At 39.0% G+C, this 21,241-nt stretch overlaps 1 protein-coding gene across 4 annotated transcripts in view; it reads left to right on the top strand.

Annotated features, from left to right (window-relative positions):
• SRPK1 (SRSF protein kinase 1) overlaps positions 1–21,241 on the top strand; it is an 87,279-nt gene that overhangs the window by 37,125 nt on the left and 28,913 nt on the right. For all 4 annotated transcript variants that reach the window (XM_034961942.3, XM_008972332.5, XM_055113536.2 and 1 more), the window contains 6 exons: positions 9,816–9,922; positions 11,418–11,583; positions 13,228–13,253; positions 13,690–13,903; positions 14,283–14,702; positions 15,074–15,174. In XM_034961942.3, the coding sequence (XP_034817833.2) occupies positions 9,816–9,922; positions 11,418–11,583; positions 13,228–13,253; positions 13,690–13,903; positions 14,283–14,702; positions 15,074–15,174 (1,034 nt within the window). The remainder of the gene's footprint in view (positions 1–9,815; positions 9,923–11,417; positions 11,584–13,227; positions 13,254–13,689; positions 13,904–14,282; positions 14,703–15,073; positions 15,175–21,241) is intronic.

Here is a 21,241-nt window from a genome sequence, read left to right as displayed (position 1 = left end):
GGATACTTTTTTTTTCATGCTGTATACTGTCTGTTTTGCTAGCTCCTCTTATTCATAATGTGCCCTAAATGTGCTTACTCAATAACATAAGCCTTTTATTTTCAGCCTTTTGTTATTTTCTTTACACTGTCTCTCCATTAGATTTTTTTAAAAATACAACCTTGTGGGCCGGGTGCAGTGGCTCACACCTGTAATCTCAGCACTTTGGGAGGCCGAGGTGGGTGGATCACGAGGTCAGGAGACCGAGACCATCTTGGCTAACATGGTGAAACCCCATCTCTACTAAAAATACAAAAAAAAGCTGGGCGTGGTGGCGGGCGCCTGTAGTCCCAGCTACTCAGAAGGCTGAGGCAGGAGAATGGCGTGAACCTGGGAGGAGGAGATTGCAGTGAGCCAAGATAGCGCCAACTGCACTCCAGCCTGGACGACAGAGCAAGACTCCGCCTCAAAAAAAAGAAAAGTAACCTTGTGATTTCAATTACTAGTGCTTCTGATTGCTACTCATTAGCTTTCTTTCACTCAAATTATTTGGCTCTTCCTTTTTGCCACTTGATTATGATGTTTTGTCAAGTTTTTTTTTAAGCTACTATATGTTTGGTCATTTTAATATCACTGCTTATAAATTAAAACATTTTCAAATTGTAATACTTCTCTCAACAAATAAAAATTAAGCAGATGGAAGCTAGAAACATAAGAGAATAGCTTTACAATCCTATTTTATGTTTAGTCTTTTTAAGTAATCTGCATTTTAAATAATCTTGTTTTGATAATTTTTTTTATTTAATTGCTTTTTTATTTTTATTTATTTTGAGACAGAGTTTCGTTCTTGTTGGCCAGGCTGGAGTGCAATGGCGCAATCTCGGCTCACTGCAACCTCCGCCTCCCAGGTTCAAGCGATTCTCCTGCCTCACTCTCCCGAGTAGCTGAGATTACAGATGCACACCACCACGCCCAGCTAGTTTTTGTATTTTTAGCAGAGACGGGGTTTTGCCATGTTGGCGATCCACCTGCCACAGCCTCCCAAAGTGCTGGGATTGAAGGCATGAGCCACCATGCCCAGCCTATTTAATTGCTTGTTTAAAAAAATTTCCTGGCCAGGTGCAGTGGCTCACGCCTATAATCCCAGCACTTTGGGAGGCCAAAGCGGGCGGATCACGAGGTCAGGAGTTCAAGACCAGACTGGCCAACATGGCGAAACCCCATCTCTACTAAAAATACAAAAATTAGCGAGGCGTGGTGGCACGTGCCTGTAATCCCAGCTACTTGGGAGGCTGAGGTAGGAGAATGGTTTGAACCTGGGAGGCGGAGGTTGCAGTGACCTGAGATCATGCCACTGCACTCCAGCCTGGGTGACAGAGCAAGACTCCATCTCGGGGGGGGGAAATTTTTTTTCTCAGCAGAATCATTGGTAAATTTCAAATGTAAAGAAGTAGAAATAGTTTAATGAATCCCCACAGATCCATTACCCATTTCAGGAGTTATCTACTTATAGCCAATCTTGTTTTGTCTGTACCTCCTGATAATTCTGTAGCCAATCTTAAACATTTTATCTGTAATTGTTTTAGAATGTATTTCTAAATGACAAGGACTCTTAAAATATAACCTAGCCAGGCACTGTGGCTCATGCCTATAATCCCAGCACCTTGCAAAGCTGAGGTGTTCAAGACCAGCCTGGGTAACATAGCAAGACCCTGTCTCTACAAAAATAAAAAAATACTAGCCAGGCATGGTAGCTCATGCCTGTAGTCCCAGCTACTTGGGAGGCTGAAGCAGCAGGGTCACTCGAGCCTGGGAGTTTGAGGCTGCAGTGAGCTATGATAGTGCCACTGTACTCCAGTGTGGGTGGCACAACAAGATGCATTCTCTGACAAAAAGATTTGTTAAATAAAAAGATAACCTGAATGCAATTATTATACCAAAAAAAAAAAATTGGGACCAGTTTCTTAGTCACAAGTTTCTCTAGTCAGTGTTTCAATCTCACCAAATGTCTTGTGCTTTATTTTCTTTTTGTCGTCTTCTTCTTCTTCTGCTGCTGCTGCTGCTGCTGCTGCTACTACTACTACTACTACTACTACTACTACTACTACTATTGCTACTACTACTACTGCTACTACTGGTTGTTCTTATTGTTCTTGTTCTTCTTCCTCTTTGGTCTAATTTTTTCTTTATTGTGGTAAAATACACATAACATAAAATTGTGCAGTCATTACCATCATCCATCTTCATAACTTTTCATCTTGTAAAACTGAAGCTCTATACCTGTTAAATGGCTATTAGATCTCATTGGTTTATTGTGTTAAGTCCTCTATTTCCTTGCTTATCTGCTGTCTGCTTGTTCTATACATTATTGAGAGTGTGGCATTAAAATCTCCAACTATTACTGTAGAACTATTTCTCCCTTTAATTCTGTCAGTTTTTGTTTTATATAGTTTGGTGGTCTTTTAATAAGTATGTAATGTCTATAATTGTTATATCTTCTTGGTGGTTTGTTGAACCTTTTATTAATATAGATAATGTCCTTCTTTATCTCTTATAACTTTTTCTGATTGAAAATCTATTTTGTCTGATATTAGTATAGCCACCCCTGATTTCATTCAGTTACTATTTGCATGGAATCTTTTCTTCAGCCTTTCACTTTAATCTGTTTGTGTCTTTGGATCTAAAGTGAGTCTCTTGTAGACAGCATATAGTTGGATCTATATCTATATCTATATGTGTATTCTACCAAACCAAAGTTATAATCATACTAGCTTTTAGACTAATTACTTTTTGACATATTGGTTTTTTAAATCATGTAGAAAACAAAAAGAGGAGTTATAAACCATTATTACAATATTAGCTTTTATAATTGCTCAAGTATTTACCTTCATTGATAATCTTTATTTCTTCATATGGATGCCTGGCTTTGTGTTATTGTTTAGTGTCTTTTCATTTCACCTTAAAGGACTCCCTTGACCATTTCTTACAGGGCACATCTGGTAATGAACTCGTTCAGCTTCTGTTTACATGGGATGTCTTAATTTTTCTCTCACTTTTGAAATACTGTTTTTCTTAATATAGGATTCTTGGTTGACATTATTTTTCTTTTAGTATTTCAAATATATTGGCCCACTGCTTTCTGGCCTCCAAAAATTTTTGATGAGAAACTTGCTGATAATCTTAGTGAGGATCCTTTGTATGTGAAGAGTCACTCTTCTTGATGCTGTCAAGATTCCCTCTTAATCTTTCAAAAGTTTGATTATAATGTGTCTTGATGTGGGTCTCTTTGAGTTCATCTTGCTTAATGCTCATTGAGCTTCTTGGATTCATGTCTTTCATCTAATTTGTGACGTTTTCAACCATTGTTTTTTTTTTCAAATATTCTGTCTGGCCATTTCTTCTTCTTTTCTTTTCTTTTTTTTCTTTCTTTCTTTCTTTCTTTTTTTTTTTGAGATGGAGTCTCACTCTGTCACCCAGGCTGGAGTGCAGTGGTGCAATCTCCGCTCACTGCAATCTCTGCCTCCCGGGTTCAAGCCATTCTCCTGCCTCAGCCTCCCAAGTAGGTGGGATTACAGGTGCACACCACCACACGCAGCTAATTTTTGTATATCAGTAGAGATGGGATTTCACCATGTTGGCCAGGCTGGTCTTGAACTCCTGACCTCAAGTAATCCACTTGCCTTGGCCTCCCAAAGTGCTGGGATTACAGGCGTGAGCCACCGTGCCCAGCCCCCTCCTCTATTCTTCTTCTGGGACTGCCACAGTGTATATTTGGTCTACTCGATGATGTCCCACAGGTCCCTTAAGCCTCTTCACTTTTCTTCAATCTTTTTTCTTTCTATTCCTCACACTTGATAATTTCCATCACCCTAACTTCAGGTTTGCTGATTCTTTCTTCTGCCTACCCAAATCTGCCTTTGAATCCCTCTAGTTAATTTTTTCATTTTGGTTATTGTACTTTTCAGCACCAGAATTCCTTTGGTTTCTTTTTAGTTTTTTTTTTTATCCTCATTAATATCTCCGTTTTGTTTATATATTGTTTTCTTGACTTTCTCCACATCTTCCTTTTGTTCTTTGAGCTTTTTTTTTTTTTTTTCTGAGACAAGGTCTTGCTCTGTCAAGGTCTTCACACCACCCAGGCTAGAGTGCCGTGGTGCGAACACAGCTCACATCAGCCTTGACTACCCAGACTCAAGTACTTCTCCTGCCTAAGCCTCCAGACTACAGGTGCATGCCACCACACCCAGCTAATTTTTAAAATTTTGTAGAGATGGAGTCTCACTGTGTGGCCCAGGTTGGTCTTGAACTCCTGGGTTCAAGCAGTCCTCCTGCCTTGGCTTCTGAAAGTGATAGCGTTACAGGAATGAGCCACCACACCTGGCCTGAGCATCTTTAAGACATTTGTTTTAAAGTCTTTATCTAGTAGGTCTGCATCAAGTCTTTTTCAGGGACAGTATCTGTTGATTTATTTTTGTCGTTTGAATATGCTGTACTTAACTATTTCTTCATATGCCTTGTGATTTTCTTTTGAAAACTGGACATTTAAATCTAATATGGTAACTCTGGAAATTAGATTTGGCCATATCCCTAAGGTTTGATGGGGTTTGTTATTTTTATTTATTTATTTTTTTGAGACAGGATCTCACTCTCTTGCCAAGGCTGGAGTACAGTGGCACAGTCATGACTTAAACTGCAGCCTTGATGTCCTGGAATCAAGCAGTCCTCCTGCCTCAGCCTTTCAAATAGCTGAGACTACAGTTGCATGCCACCACACCCAGCTAATTTTTTATTTTTTGTGGACATGGGGTCTTGCTATGTTGCCCAGGCTGGTCTCAACCCCCTGGGCTCAAGCAGTCATCCTGCCTCAGCCTCCCGAAGTGCTGGGATTACATGCATGAGCTGCTGTACCTGGCTCTGTTTTGTTTTTGTATTTGTTTTTCTTATGTAGTCTTTCTCTTCCAAGGATCAGCCTGAGATGTAAACAAAAGGTCTTTGCTCAGTCTGCATCTTTCCCTGGGCATGCGCAGTCACTTTCTGATTTTCCCTCTATATGCAGTTGCTTTTGAATGTCCTAGTCTATTTATTTATTTAGAGACAAGAGTCTCTGTCACACAGGCTAGAGTGCAGTGGCACAGTCTCAGCTCACTGCAACCTCCGCCTCCTGGGTTTAAGCAATTCTCCTGCCTCAGCCTCCCGTGTAGCTGGGATTACAGGTGCATGCCACCACACCTGGCTAATTTTCGTAATTTTAATAGAGACAGCGTTTCACCATGTTTGCCAGGCTGGTCTCGAACTCCTGGCCTCAAGTGATCTGCCCACTTTGGCCTCCCAAAGTGCTGGGATTACAGGTGTGAGCTACTGTACCTGGCCGTAAATGTCCTAGTCTTAATGTCGGGCTCCCAAAGGGGAAAAAGAAAGAAATTGAAGGAGAGGAAATAGGGCACTGGCCCTTTAAATCTTTGCAAGATCACTTGAGCCAGAAGAGGGGCTTAAAACAATGGAGGGGGGTTACAAAAATGGCCACCCGCCTCTCTGGTACTTGGGGCAGGATCCTTTTTGCCCACCATGGCTCCAACAAACTGTGTGCAGGGCTGCTTGCTATAGGATTAGGGGATAGGTGGTTGCCACTGTGCTAAGAGCTGAAATTGACCAACATTTACAATAATTTATTATCCAAGCCTCTTCTTCAGGAAGTTGTGAGCCCTCAGTAGACTCCAGAGTTTCTTAAGAATCACATTAGACAGATTCTGCCAATGCATTGGTTGTCTAGGTGGGGAAACAGATTTCTGGTGGCTTCTTACTCCACCATCTTCTCAGACTCTTCTCTAGTTTACGATTCTTACTTGAGTCAGGATCTGTATGACATTTTGGCAGTTTATTACCTGGCATCAAGATATTGCAGGCTCACCTTGTGAATTTCCTGTCTTAAATCTAGAATCAGTTTTTCTCTAAGAAGCCCTAATTCCATTCAGTGGGAAATGACATCCAGAATCTAAGCACTTAGGGGTATGCTTTGCTACTGGGTGAATCTTTACCTTTATGATTTGTTGATTCATTGCAAAAAGCACATACTTTCACCTCCTTCCTGTCTTCCCTTTTTGGGGGTCACTATTTGAGTTGCCCCCAAAGCTTGCTTTTGTGGATGGGTAGATTTGTTTGTTTGGATTATTTTTCCAAATTGTTTTATTTTGGACTAATTCTGTTGCTGTGCCATCAAATTCACTAATCTTTTTATTCTACAAAATCTAATCTGCCATTTATTCCATCCAGTGTGTTTTGATCTCTCACATTGCACTTTTTGTCTCTGGAAGTTCATTTTCAAGTCTTTTTTTTTTTTGAGACGGAGTCTCCCTCTATTGCCCAGGATGGAGTGCAGTGGTGCAGTCTCGGCTCCCTGCAACCTCCGCCTCCTGGGTTCAAGTGATTCTCCTGCCTTAGCCTCCTAAGTAGCTGGGACTACAGGCACGCGCCACCATGCCTGGCTAGTTTTTTTGTATTTTTAGTAGAGATGGAGTTTCACCATATTGGTCAGGCTGGTCTCAAACTCCTGACCTCGTGATCCGCCCACCTCGGCCTCCCAAAGTGCTGGGATTACAGCCATGAGCCACTGCACCCGGCCCATTTTCAGTCTTCTAAAAAATACTTTTCATGTCTCTACTTAATTTTTTGAACATATGGAATACAACTATAATAACCATTTATTGTCCTTGTCTAATTCTAACATCTGTGATGGTTCTAAGTCAGTTTCACATGATCGATTATTTTAATTTTGGATATGTTTTACTACCTGGTAATCACATTGTAAGTTTTACCTTGTTGGCTGCTGGATGTTTTGTATTTCTATAAATCTTCTTGAGCCTTGTTCTGGGATGGTGTGATGTTACTTGGAAAGTGTTTTATCCTTTTAGATTTTACTTTTATGATTTGTTAGATGGATCCAAAGCATTGCTCAGTCCAGATCTAATCATTCCCTCTACTGAGGCAAGACCTTCCCAAATATATCCTACCCAATACCCTGTGACTAAATTTTTCTAGTCTCTTTGCTGGGAACAGGCACTGTTCCAAGCCCTATGCGAATGCTGGGCATTGTTCTCTATAATCCTTTAAGATGTTTTTTCTTCTCTGCCTATGCTAGTTTCCTCACACACATGTGCTTTGCTGAATCCTTGAAGGGGCGGGCCCCCTCTGCAAATCTCCAAATTTCTGTCTTTCTGCAGCTCTCCCCTCTCTGGTACCTTTTTCAGTGAATTATAGCTGCCTTGGTCTCTCCAGACTCTCAGCTCCCATTGATTCAACTTGTGGAGTCTACCTGGAAAGCCTCAAGGCAATAAGATGGGGCAATCCCAGGGTTCAGCTCTTGTTTCATTTTTTCAGGGATCACTGTACTTGTTGTCTGATGTCCAGAGTCTTCTGTTGTTTTTGTATTTGGTCTGTTTGAGTATTGTTTTTTCAATAAGATAAGTCCAGTCCCTGTTACTCCATCTTGGCTAAAGCAGAAAATTTGATAGGTGCTGGGGTTTTTTGTTTGTTGTTTTTGTTTTGTTTTTGAGACGGGGTGTCACTGTGTCACTCAGGCTGGAGTGCCGTGGCATGATCTTTGCTCACTGCAGCCTTGACCTCCTGGGCTCAGGTGATCCTCTCACCTCAGCCTCCTAAGTAGCTGGAACTACAGGCACACGCCACCACACTTGGCTAATTTTTGGATTTTTCTTGTAGAGACAGGCTTTCACCTTGTTGCCCAGGCTGGTCTTCTTGAACTCCTGGGCTCAAGGGATCTATCTGTCTCGGCCTCCCAAAGTGCTAGGATTACAGGCATCAGCCACCATGCCCGACCCGTCATAGGTTTTATATTTAAGAATTTGCCAAGCAGTTTTCCAAAGCGCTTGTACCATTTTAGACTTCTACTAGCATAATACAAGAGTTCTAATTGTTCCACAACCTCACCTACATTTGGTGATGTTTAGTTTTTTTATTTTAGTCATTTATTAGTTTGAGATGCTATCTTATTGTAATTTTGATCTGTGTTTGTGGTTGTCATGTGCTTTTAATCTTACGTAGTTTGGAACATTTATGACATTGCCTTTTTTTTTTTTTTTTTAATTTAAGAATCCAGGCTACTTGTTTTATGCCACCTTAGTTTGGATTTGTTTGATTGTTTCCTCATGATTAAATTCAGGTTAACTGTGTTTGTCAAGCATACTACATGGATTATTGCATTAGAATATGCATTCTAATGCATATTAGTATATTGCATTAGAAGGCACATGATGTGAATTTGTGCTTATCATTGGTGGTAGTAAGTTTGATCACTTGGTTAAGGCAGTGCCTTCCAGATTTCCCAGTTGTAAAGGTACTTTGTTCTTTTTGTAATTAATAAGCAATCTGTGGAATGATATTTTGACACTGTGACAATCCTTTTTCCCAACAGTCTTTCACATAGTTGTTTTAGTATTCACTGATTCTTACCTGAATCAGTAATAGTATACTATAGTGATTGTAAAAATGGTGATTTTCTATTTCTGTAATCCCTTATGTATTTATTATTTGGCTTTCTTCTCTAAAGAAGATGTTTCTCTTCCTCCTGCCTCCACACTTACTTTCAGATCAGTGTGGACTTGTTCTGTTTTTAATTCATATATTAACTCATAATTTTATCCTTTATAATGGTCTGGCCGGGCGCAGTGGCTCACGCTTGTAATCCCAGCACTTTGGGAGGCCAAGGCAGGTAGATTATGAGGTCAGGAGTTCAAGACCAGCCTGGCCAATATGGTGAAACCCCATCTGTACTAAAAATACAAAAATTAGCCCAGCATGGTGGTGCACCTGTAGTGCCGAGAGGCAGAGGTTGCAGTGAGCTGAGATAGTGCCACTGCACTCCAGCCTGGGCAACAGAGCCAAGACTCCGTCTCAAAAAAAAAAAAAAAGAAGTCTCCATGTTGGCTGGTGACATCCTTTTCAAGATGGTTCCTGTTTCTTCCTGACAGGTTCTCTTATTTGTTAGAACAGCAAGGTGTTCCAAGTTTACCCTGTATTTTTCCTACCTTGGATTTGGCCATTTTTCCAAGGAGCTCAGGCTTTCCTTTAATGGAGAATGTTAAAGTCTGAGCACTAGACCATTACTATATATGTATGTCTTAACTTGCATGTAGAAGCCAGTGGGGGTGGAAGACATCAAGATACTACTAAAATCTCTGTAGTGCCCTGCACAATTTTAGACTCAGAGTATTCCTGCTGTGTGGTGTCATCAGGTTGTTCATACATAAGGACAACACATGGTGGCACTGGAATCAAGATTAGTTTCGTAAAATACAGAGCATTAAGCAAGTTTCCTATTTAAAAAAAATGTTGGCATTTACGTTTTTGAGGTTTAAGTCTTTCTTGTACATTCATCTCTTCTATAGTTAAGGAATAATTTGTTTTTCCTTGCTTTGAAGCTGTGAGAGTGGGAATTTTTACCCTGGACACCAATTTTGATATTAGGGAAGAAACTAATTTACCTGAAGCTAATCAACAGCTTGAGGCTTGAGCCTACTGCTTTCTTTCACTATTTGCATATGTAGGTTTCACTTTTTCTTTTACCATTGAGTATTTTAATGTACATAATAATATTGATAAGCCAGCTGCCCACAATTTAATGTTTCATGGATGCTTTCATTGACTATAGCATTAGACTTTGAAATTTTAGAATATTAACAGCTACATATTTATTCATTCAAGCTCTGTAACTTTTTATACTGAAAGAAAATAATACATAACATTTAATAGGGTGGAATTCACAGCTTGTCTTGCCGTGTTCTTCTTTTGTGCCGTTTTTTCCCTCCTTAATGAATTCCTAGATATCTGCATGGTATTTGAAGTTTTGGGGCATCATCTGCTCAAGTGGATCATCAAATCCAATTATCAGGGGCTTCCACTGCCTTGTGTCAAAAAAATTATTCAGCAAGTATGTATCTTGAATCAGCAAGTATCTTAGTCTTGACTATGTAGTGATTTTTTAATATTCTTGAAGTGTCAGGACTTTATTTTTTCCAATAGAATTTTTGTTTTAAGGCCGGGTGTGGTGGCTCATTCCTGTAATCCCAGCACTTTGGGAGGCCGAGGCGGGCAGATCACGAGGTCAGGAGATCAAGACCATCCTGGCTAACATGGTGAAACCTCCTCTCTACTCAAAATACAAAAAGTTAGCCGGGTGTCTTGGCAGGCGCCTGTAGTCCCAAGCTACTCGGGAGGCTGAGGCAGGAAAATGGCGTGAACCCAGGAGGCGGAGCTTGCGGTGAGCCGAGATCACACCACTGCACTCCAGCCTGAGCGACAGAGCGAGACTCCGTCTCAAAAAAAAAAAAAAAAAGAATTTTTGTTTTAAAAAGTAAGTTATTGGCTGGGCGCGGTGGCTCACGCCTGTAATCCCAGCACTTTGGGAGGCCGAGGCGGGCAGATCACCTGAGGTCAGGAGCTCGAGACCAGCCTGGCCAACAGTGCGAAACCCCGTCTCTACTAAAAATACAAAAATTAGCCGGGTGTGGTGGTAAGCGCCTATAATCCCAGCTACTCGGCAGGCTGAGGCAGGAGAATCGCTTGAACCCGGGAGGCAGAGGTTGCAGTGAGCTGAGATCGCGCCACCGCGCTCCAGCCTGGGCGACAGAGCAAGACTCCATCTCAAAAAAAAAAAAAAAAAGTTAATTGCTAAAATTAAATATTTCATTCAACCTTTAGAATTTATTGTGCTTATTCTCTTTTTAAATGTTTTAGCATAACCATTTTCCCCCAGGTTTGCCTCCTATAATAATTAGAAAGGGAAGCTGAGGTTCCTGACTTGGGAACATTGGAGCCCTTATCCAGAAGTTCTGGTTGCAAATAGTAATTTTACATGAATAGATAATTGCTATGTCAGATTATTGCCATCTCTTTATACAGCATGATTCATAGGCATTTTCTAATTTTCTAAAGAGCCTTCAATATACAGTATAGATTTTACCATCAGGAAAATATTAATACTTCAAGGTGCAAAAATTTGTTTGGATTATATGTCCTGGAAAGAGCTCCAAACTGGGCAGCAAGAGACCTCAGTTCTTCCTCAGTGAGGAAATTTGAATTAAAGATATCTAAATCTCTGTCAGCACCTACATTACAACACTTAGAGGGTGTGTGTGTGTTGAAGTTTATTCTCAGTCTTTGCATTGTACATAGTTGAAGAATATCTCCAAATAGAATCAGCTTTGTAAAACATTGAAGAATTTTTTATTGTAAATAATTTCTTGCCTTTTTCATAGTTTAATCTTTCTGAGAAAGTTTATTTGTGCTTTTTTAAAAGGTGCTTTTATTCTCTATAGAAAACGCTATCATATCTTTTTTTTTTTTTAATGTCATGTTATAATCTCTTACTTCTCCAGAAAGCCTGTATTTTGTGTTTGCAAGTCTGCCACTCTATTTCCATTCAGGTGTTACAGGGTCTTGATTATTTACATACCAAGTGCCGTATCATCCACACTGACATTAAACCAGAGAACATCTTATTGTCAGTGAATGAGCAGTACATTCGGAGGCTGGCTGCAGAAGCAACAGAATGGCAGCGATCTGGAGCTCCTCCGCCTTCCGGATCTGCAGGTATATTTTCTTTTAGGGACTTCGCTATCATTAGAAGTTAAAAAGAAATTTCCATTTTTATTCTGTTACCAGGGAATTAAACACCACTCAATCCATTTCAACAATAACATATTTAAGAAACATTATCAGCTTCCAAGAGACATTCTCACTGTTACTTCCATAGGGGAAGGAGAAAACTAGATATTGTGTCTTTGTGTTGTATGTTATAAAAGCTGGTGTGTATTGTTTAAAAATATTTTTTCTTATGATTTGATGATTTTTGAAGTGTTTACCTCTTACTGTGATCACACATGCTCATTTATAGGACTGGTAGTCTGTAGAGGGACAAGATAACATTGCTATTAATAGTTTGGGTTTAAACACTGGAGTAGACAGACTTGGTTTGAATTTGGGCTTCATCCTAGACTGAGAAACCTTAGCTGAGTTATTTTACTTTATTTTCCCTCAACTGCGAATTATTGGGATTAAATGGTAAAGCAGTTAGTAGTGTGCCACACAATATTATATACCAAATAAATTGCGGGACCAGGCACAGTGGCTCACGCCTGTAACCCAACACTTTGGGAGGCTGAGGTGGGTGGATGATTTGGGCCCAGAAGTTTGAGACCAGCCTAGGCAACACAGTAAGACCCTGTCTCTACAAAAATTTAAAAAATTAGCCAGGCATAGTGATGCGTGCCTGTAGTCCATTTACTCAGGAGGCTGGGGCAGGATGATTGCTTGAGCCTAGGAAGTCAAGGCTGCCACGAGTTGTGATAGTGCCACTGCACTCGAGCATAGGCAACAAAGTGAGACCCTAAGACATAAAATTAAATAAATAAATAAAGGCTGCTTTATGATTTTTTTTCTTTTGAGATACAGATTTTAGTTTTAGTAGTGTGTCATTTTTTAGGAACTTGCTTGATCCTCAAGTTGAGGTATTAGTTATACACTTCTTTAAAAAGGAAGACTAAAGAAGGGGGAAATGGGGAGTTGGTTGTTAAATGGATGTAGTTTCTGTTTTACAAGATGAAAACATTCTACAGATCCTGTTATACAACAGTGTGAATAGTGTTAAAACCACTGAATGTACACTTATCTAGAGTATAAATTTTTATTATGTGTTTTTTGTTAACCACGGTTATTATACAAATATTATAAAAAGAGGAAGACTGAAGATCCTACCTTCCAGCTAAGCTACACTGTTATCCATGACATGCTGTAGAGCAAATTACTATAGCTCTTGATGTCACCTAGACTCCCCTTTTAAAACTGACAGATTCTGGGTAGCATTTGAGGTGAAGAGGTTGTTGCTTGTCCCTTTCTATTTTAAGCAGTGCATGGGAATGGAAAATAGGTGATTTTTAGCAACTTTAGTCATGGAAACCAGAAATGGGAACTTGGTTCTTTGCACTTATTGATGCTACCTGGGGAGGAAGAATTTTATTTATCCCTTTTTTTTAAGTTTGGCAATTTCTATTCATTATTTTCTTTAAAAATGGTAATAATATAGCTTCTACTTAAGTCATTTAAAAACAATAGTTTTCTCTGCAATGTAGACTACCTAAGAAAGACTTTTCATTCTGGTAGAGTGTTTTATCTGAGCCTTAGTTTATATTGCCTGATGAATGCCAGAATTCTTACTTGGTTTTCTTTTCTTTTCAGTCAGTACTGCTCCCCAGCCTAAACCAGTAAGTATAAGGTGTTTCTATATTTAATTTTGATCTATGGACTATGGGCATGGGTTCTTCTGTTGTGGATGGTAACAGTTTGTTTCAAGTTTGAGAACCAAAAGGAAAAAAAATTCCTGCGCTTCTATAATTTTCTCCAGTAAATTCCCATGCACCTTCATCACATTTGTACTGGTGAGGCCTCTAAAAAATTCGAGTTTGTCTGAATGTAAACCAACCCCACGGACTGCTCAGAAGACCACACTTTGTTATTTATTCTGTTTTTATTTGGGTTTATAAGAGTATCCCGCATCTTTTAATTTAATGAAAGACTTAAGTGCTATGTTAGGGAAAGATTTGTGAAATTTAATTAGGAAGTAATTAAAGTTAACTATCTCCAACTGGGGGTAATTAATTAGCCACCTGAAGGCTTTATCTGTTTGTAATCTCCGCCCAGGCTGACAAAATGTCAAAGAATAAGAAGAAGAAATTGAAGAAGAAGCAGAAGCGCCAGGCAGAATTACTAGAGAAGCGAATGCAGGAAATTGAGGAAATGGAGAAAGAGTCGGGCCCTGGGCAAAAAAGACCAAACAAGCAAGAAGACTCAGAGAGTCCTGTTGAAAGACCCTTGAAAGAGAACCCACCTAATAAAATGACCCAAGAAAAACTTGGTATAAATAGAACATCACGAAAATTACTTTACAACACACTTTAACGTTAATTTATCATTGCTATATAATACAGTGGTTTCATACATACAACACATCTCTGGGGGTATCTTTATAAGAATATGGATCTTGTCATAAATGTTAGGCAGGTAATATTTAAATGTAATTTGTAACTTTTCTCAGGAAATGGAACATAGATTTCATTTAACAATTGGGTAAAAGTAAGATCTTGGCCCTTCCGGAAATAGGTTTTAGATGTTTAGTCATGTTTTTATGTCACTCAGTATAAGTTCTAGAAAATGTTTTAATCTTGTGAGAAATGTTTCTGTTCTTTCACTCACACACATATGCATATATCTTTTTTTGTTCGTTTGTTCCTTAGAAGAGTCAAGTACCATTGGCCAGGATCAAACGCTTATGGAACGTGATACAGAGGGTGGTGCAGCAGAAATTAATTGCAATGGAGTGATTGAAGTCATTAATTATACTCAGAACAGTAATAATGAAACATTGAGACATAAAGAGGATCTACATAATGCTAATGACTGTGATGTCCAAAATTTGAATCAGGAATCTAGTTTCCTAAGCTCCCAAAATGGAGACAGCAGCACATCTCAAGAAACAGACTCTTGTACACCTATAACATCTGAGGTGTCAGACACCATGGTGTGCCAGTCTTCCTCAACTGTAGGTCAGTCATTCAGTGAACAACACATTAGCCAACTTCAAGAAAGCATTCGGGCAGAGATACCCTGTGAAGATGAACAAGAGCAAGAACATAACGGACCACTGGACAACAAAGGTACCTATGCAGCTATACTTCCTCAACACTCCTTCCCTGCACAACACATTCACAGATTTCTAGACTAAAAGTATGATTGTTTTTGTAACTATAGCTTTACAACAGGTGTGTCTAAGTTACGTTTAAATTGTAATCTGTAGCTAACTTTATCCATCATGTACTGAGTACACAGCACTTCATTTGTTGCTGTGAGGGCAGAGGTTTTTAATTCTGGAAACTCAAGGCGTTGCTGTGCTCTTTTTGTCTCAGAAAATGTAAGTTGTCACTTGGGTATTGCTGACTGTATTACTCTTACCTTGGAGAGCTTTATTACTCATTGAGTATTTCTCTGTTCATTGAACAGTCTTATTGATGATGCCTGTTGTCTGTAGGAAAATCCACGGCTGGAAATTTTCTTGTTAATCCCCTTGAGCCAAAAAATGCAGAAAAGCTCAAGGTGAAGATTGCTGACCTTGGAAATGCTTGTTGGGTGGTAAGTTAAACTTGCCTCAATGGTGTTTTGAAGTGACTGGGAGGATGAATGAGAATTTGGACTTAGTTATGCAAAACATCCGTAATTCTGTACCCAGATTGATACAACACTTCAGTGAATATTTTTTTACTTTTAAAAAAACCTTTTACTATGGAAAAGTTTAAATATACTTACGAAAGTAGAATGGTAATCGTGATCATGAAAAGTCCTTCTGTTACCCCACCCCACTCCAGATACCCATCACCCAGATTCAGTAATGTCAACTCCTGGCCAATCTTGTTTTTTATATATATATCATTATTAACTTTCAGACACTCAGTGCCTATGTTCATACTCCCCTACTCCCATTTTCAAAATTGATGACTAACTTATAAATTGTAACCTCCTTTTAATTCACTTAACATATTTTGGACACTTTGCTTTGTCAGCCAAAAATTTAAATACAATTCAGTTCATTACATTGTTTTCCTAGTACACTTTAATCTACATATTTTTGACAGCTCTTTGTGATGAGACTCTGCACGCAAATCTTTGTATAGTTTTTCTTAGGACATGTCCTAGACATAGAATTGCTAAGTCAGAAGTTCTGTGATTTTTAAAAGGGCTTTATGATGTATAGTGTCATTTAACTTATTTTTAGTTATTCATAATGACATGTAATTAGAAATAATTATATGTTTTTTGATGTATAGTGTCATATTACACTCTAGAAAAGATACTTCAGTTAGCCAGGCACGGTGGCTCATGCCTGTAATCCCAGCACTTTGGGAGGCGGAGGCTGGCGGATCACATGAGATCACCTGAGGTCAGGAGTTTGAGACCAGCCTGACCACATGGAGAAATCCCGTCTCTACTAAAAATACAAAAAAATTAGCCAGGCGTGTTGGCGCATGCCTGTAATACCAGCTACTTGGGAGGCTGAGGCAGGAGAATCACTTGAACCTGGGAGGCAGAGGTTTCGGTGAGCCGAGATCACGCCATTGCACTCCAGCCTGGGCAGCAAGAGTGAAACTCCCATCTCAAAAAAAAAGAAAAGAAAAGATACATCAGTTATTCTACCTTTAACAACTCAGAAAAGTATTTTCTTGTATGATCTTCAGGCTAAATAGTGGAATCTCATTTTAATTGGCGAATTATTTATACTGTTGTTTTTTACTGTGTATCTAATAAAGTGTTTTAAGGTTTTTTTGTTTGAGACAGAGTCTTGCTCTGTCACCCAGGCTGGAGTGCAGTAACTCAATCTCAGCTCACTGGAACCTCTGCCTCCCGGATTCAGGTGATTCTCCTGCCTCAGCCTCCCAAGTAGCTGTGATTACAGGCGTGAGCCAGCATGCCCTGGCTAATTTTTGTATTTTTAGTAGAGGAGGGGTTTCACCATGTTGGCCAGGCCAGCCTCAAACTCCGGACCTCAAGTGATCTGCCCGTCTCGGCCTCCCAAAGTGTTGGGACTACAGGCATGAGCCACCATACCTGACCAAGGTTATTTTTAATGGACATCTTTTTAAAATCTATAATAGAATGATTCACACATAAATGACAGTACTCAAAGAGCCATATGCTTTTAAATGGGACATGGTTCAGACCTCAGAAGGATCTTACTTCCCATATTGATTGTAGAATATTGTGATAACCTTTTAGAAAAAACAAAGCCAGCTTAGCACTGACTAATAAGAATGTGAAGCAGCTTTCCAAGTAATTAGAATTACTCTACTACGCTATCATCTGGTCCAGGTCACCCTGGATGACTTCAGTAGTGACTGCAATAGCTTCTTCACTTTCTCCCTTCTGCTGCCCTTGCTCCCCGTAGACTATTGGCAACACATCTATCAGAGTGATACTTTTTTTTTTAATTTGTATATGTTCATGAGGTATAAGTGCAGTTTTGCTAGGTTGATATATTGCATTGTGGTGAAGTCAGGGCTTCAATGGATCCATCACTGGAACAGTGCACATTGTAACCACCAAGTAACATCCCTTCATCTACCCTTTCACCCCACCCTCTGAGTCTTCATTGTCGATCGTTCCACACTATGCCTCCATGTGTACACATTATGTAGCTCCCACTTATAAGTGAGAACATGTGGTATTTACCTTTCTTTGAGTTGTTTCAATTAAGATAATGGCATCCAGTTCCATCCATGTTGCTGCAAAACACATGATTTCATTCTTTTTTATGGCTGAATAGTATTGTGTTCATTCCATACCACATTTTCTTTATCTACTCCTAGACACTTGGGTTGATTCCATAGTTGTAATTATGAATAGTGCTGTGATAAACATACAAGTATAGGTATATTTTTGATATGATTTATTTTCCTTTGTGCAGATACCCAGCAGTGGTACTGCTAGATCATGTGGTAGTTTTATTTTTAGTTCTTTGAGAAATTTTCATACTATTTTCCTTCTTTCTTTTTCTTTTTTTTTAAATGGAGTCTCACTCTATTGCCCAGGCTGGAGTGCAGTGGTGCGATCTCTGCTCACTGCAGCCTCTGCCTCCCAGGTTCAAGCAATTCTCCTGCCTCACCCTTCCCGCGTAGCTGGGACTACAGGCATGTGCCGCCACAGCCGGCTAATTTTTTGTATTTTTAGTAGAGACGGGGTTTCACCATGTTGGCCAGGATGGTCTCGATCTCCTGACCTTGTGATCTGCCTACCTCGGCCTCCCAAAGTGCTGGGATTAGAAGCATGAGCCACCGCGCCCAGCCATTCATACTATTTTCTATAGAGATGGTGCTGATTTTCATTCCCACCAAGAGTGTGTAAGAAGTCCCTTTTCTCCACATCCTCTCCAACATGTTATTATTTTTTGTATTTTTAGTAATAGCCACTCTGATTGGTGAAAGATACCTCATTGTGGTTTTAATTTGTATTTCTCTGCTGGTTAGTGATAGTGGACATTTTTTCATTTATTTTTTGGCCATTTGTCTTCTTTTGAAAAATCCCTATTCATGTCCTTAGTCTACCTTTTAATGGGATTATTTGGGTTTTTTTTAATTGAGTTGAGTTTCTTGTAAATTCTAGATGTTAGTCCCCTGTTGGGTCATATAGTTTGCAGATTTTTTTCTCCCATTTTGTAGGTTGCCTGTTGACTCTTGATTATTTCTTTTGCTGTGCAGAAGCTTTTTTGTTTAAGTCCCATTTGTCTATTTTTATTTTTGTTGCCTGAGGTCTTAGTCATGAGTTTCAGGTCTTATATTCAAGTCTTTAATCGGTCTTGGGTTGATTTTTGTATACAGTGAGTGATAGGGATCTTTTATTCGTCTGCATATGGCAGTCCAGTTTTCCTAGAACCATTTATTGAAAAGGATGTCTTTTTCCCAGTGAATGTGCTTGTTGACTTTTCAAAGATCAGTTTGCTGTTAAGTATATGGCTTTATTTCTAGGTTCTCTATTCTGTTCCATTGATCTGTGTATCTATTTTAATACTAATACATGCTGTTTTGGTTGCTGTAACCTTGTATAATTTTAAGTCAGACAGTGTAATGCCTCTAGCTTTTTTCTTTTTGCTTAGGATTCTTTTGGCTATTTAGGTTCTTTTTTTGTTCCATATGAATTTTAGAATTGTTTTTTGTAATTCTGTGAAAAGATGACATTAGTATTTTGAAAAGAATTGCATTGAACCTGTAGATTGCTTTGGATAGTGTGATTGTTTTTAAAATTTTTTTAATTTTTAATTTTTAATGGGTACATAGTAGGTGTATGTATTCGTGGGGTATCTGAGATGTTTTGATACAGGCATGCAATGTGAAATAATCACATCATGGAGTAAAATAGGGTATCCATCCCTTCAAGCATTTATCCTTTGTGTTACGACAATCCAATTATATTCTTCTAGTTATTTTTAAATATATAATTATTATTCACTATAGTCACCCTGTTGTGCTATGAAAGAGTAGATCTTATTATTTGTAAGTAATTTTTTTATACCCATTAATCATCCTTATCTCCCCACTTCTCCCACACTACCCTTCCCAGCCTCTGGTAACCATCCTTCTACTCTCTGTGTCCTTGAGTTCTATTGTTTTGATTTTTAGCTCCCACAAATAAATGAGAACATGTGAAATTTGTCTTTCTGTGCCTGGCTTATCTCATCTAACATAATGATCTCCAGTTCCATCCATGTTGTAAATGACAGGATCCCATTCTTTTTTATGGCTGAATAGCACTTTATTGTGTATATGCACCACATTTTTTTAATTCATCTGTTGATGGACACTTAGGTTGCTTCCAAATCTTAAATATTGTGAATAGTGCTACAACAAACATCGGAGTGCAGACATCTTTTTTATATACAGATTTCCTTTCGTTTGATTATATACGCAGCAGTGGGATTGCTGGATAATATGGTAGCTCTAGTTTTCTGAGGGACCTGCAAACTGTTCTCCATGGTGGTTGTAACCAGTTTATATTCCTATCGTCAGTGCAGGAGGGTTCCCTTTTCTCCACATCCTTGCCAGCATTTGTTACTGCCTATCTTTTGGACGTAAGCCATTTTAACTGGGGTGAGTGAGATGCTCTCGTAGCTTTGATTTGCCTTTCTCTGATGGTCAGTGATGTTGAGCACCTTTTCATATGCCTCTTTGCCATTTGCATGTCTTCTTTTGAGAAATGTCTATTCAAATCTTTGGCCCATTTTTTGATCAGATTATTAGATTTTTTTTTTTTCCTATAGAGTTGCTTGAGCTCCTTATATATTCTGGTTATTAATCCCCTATCAGATGGGTAATTTGCAAATATTTTCTCCCATTCTGTGGGTTGTCTCTTCACTTTGTTGATTGTTTTCTTTGCTGTGCAGAAGCTGTTTAACTTCATGTGATCCCATTTGTCCATTTTTGTTTTGGTTGCCTGTGCTCGTGAGGTATTGCTCAAGAAAATTTTTGCCCAGACCAGTGTCCTGGAGATTTTCCCACATGTTTTCTTGTAGTAGTTTCAAAGTTTGAGATCTTAGATTTCAGTCTTTAATCTATTTTGATGTGATTTTTATGTATTACGAGAGATAGGGATTGAGTTTCATTTTTCTGTATATGGGTATCCAGTTTTCCCAGCAGCATTTTTGACTGTCTATATCTTGAAAAGTTGCTGTAGTTATCTTTGATTGGTTGATCTGTCTACTTAGGGTAAGAGTAGTTTACACACTACAATTAACGGTGTTATAATATTCTGTGTTTTTCTGTATACTTACTGTTACTGGTGAGTTTTGTACCTTCACATGATTACTTATTGCTCATTAATGAGTTTTTCTTTCTGATTGAAGAAAGATTTTCTCTCTTCTTTAAGATTTCTTGTAAGGATAGGTCTGGTGTTGATAAAATCCCTCAGCTTTTTTTTGAAATCCCTCAGCTTTTGTTTTGTGTGGGAAAGTCTCCCCTCCCCCTCCCCCTCCCCATGTATTTGCCTGGGGATCAGTGGGCCTCCTGTATCTGGATGCCTTAACTCTCTTGTTAGACTTGGGAAATTTTTATCTACTATTTTCTTAAAGAGGTTTTCTAAACTGAAAAAAAAAATTATTTATTCATTCATTTAATTAATTAATTAATTAATTTTTTTTTTTTTTTAAAGAAACAGGGTCTCTGTTGCCCAGGTAGAAATGAGGTGGTGTCATCATGGCTTGTTGCAACCTTTAACTCCTGGGCTCAAGCAGTCCTCCTGCCCCAGCCTCCTGAGTAACTGAGACTACAGGCACGCACCACCAGGCTCAGCTAATTTTTTTTATTTCCTTATATTTATCTGACTAGAATATTTCAGAGGACCTGTCTTCAAGTTCTCAGATTCTTCTACTTGTTCCAGTCTATTATTGAGGCTTTCAAATGTATTTTGTATTTCCTAGAATAAATTTTTTATTTAATTTATTAATTTATTTGAAACGTTGTCTCACTCTGTCACCCAGGCTGGAATGCAGTGGTATGATCACAACTCACTGCAGCTTCAATCTCCTGGGCTCAAGCGATCCTCCTGGCTCAGCCTCCTGAGTAGCTGGGACCCCAGGTGCATGCCAACACACCCAGCTAATTTTTTTTAGTAGAGACAAGGTCTCACTATGTTGCCCAGGCTTGTCTTAAACTCCTGG

The sequence above is a fragment of the Pan paniscus genome, chromosome 5 (assembly GCF_029289425.2).
Source record: "Pan paniscus chromosome 5, NHGRI_mPanPan1-v2.0_pri, whole genome shotgun sequence".
Taxonomy (NCBI): domain Eukaryota; kingdom Metazoa; phylum Chordata; class Mammalia; order Primates; family Hominidae; genus Pan; species Pan paniscus.
This window is presented reverse-complemented; position numbering and strand designations above follow the sequence as displayed.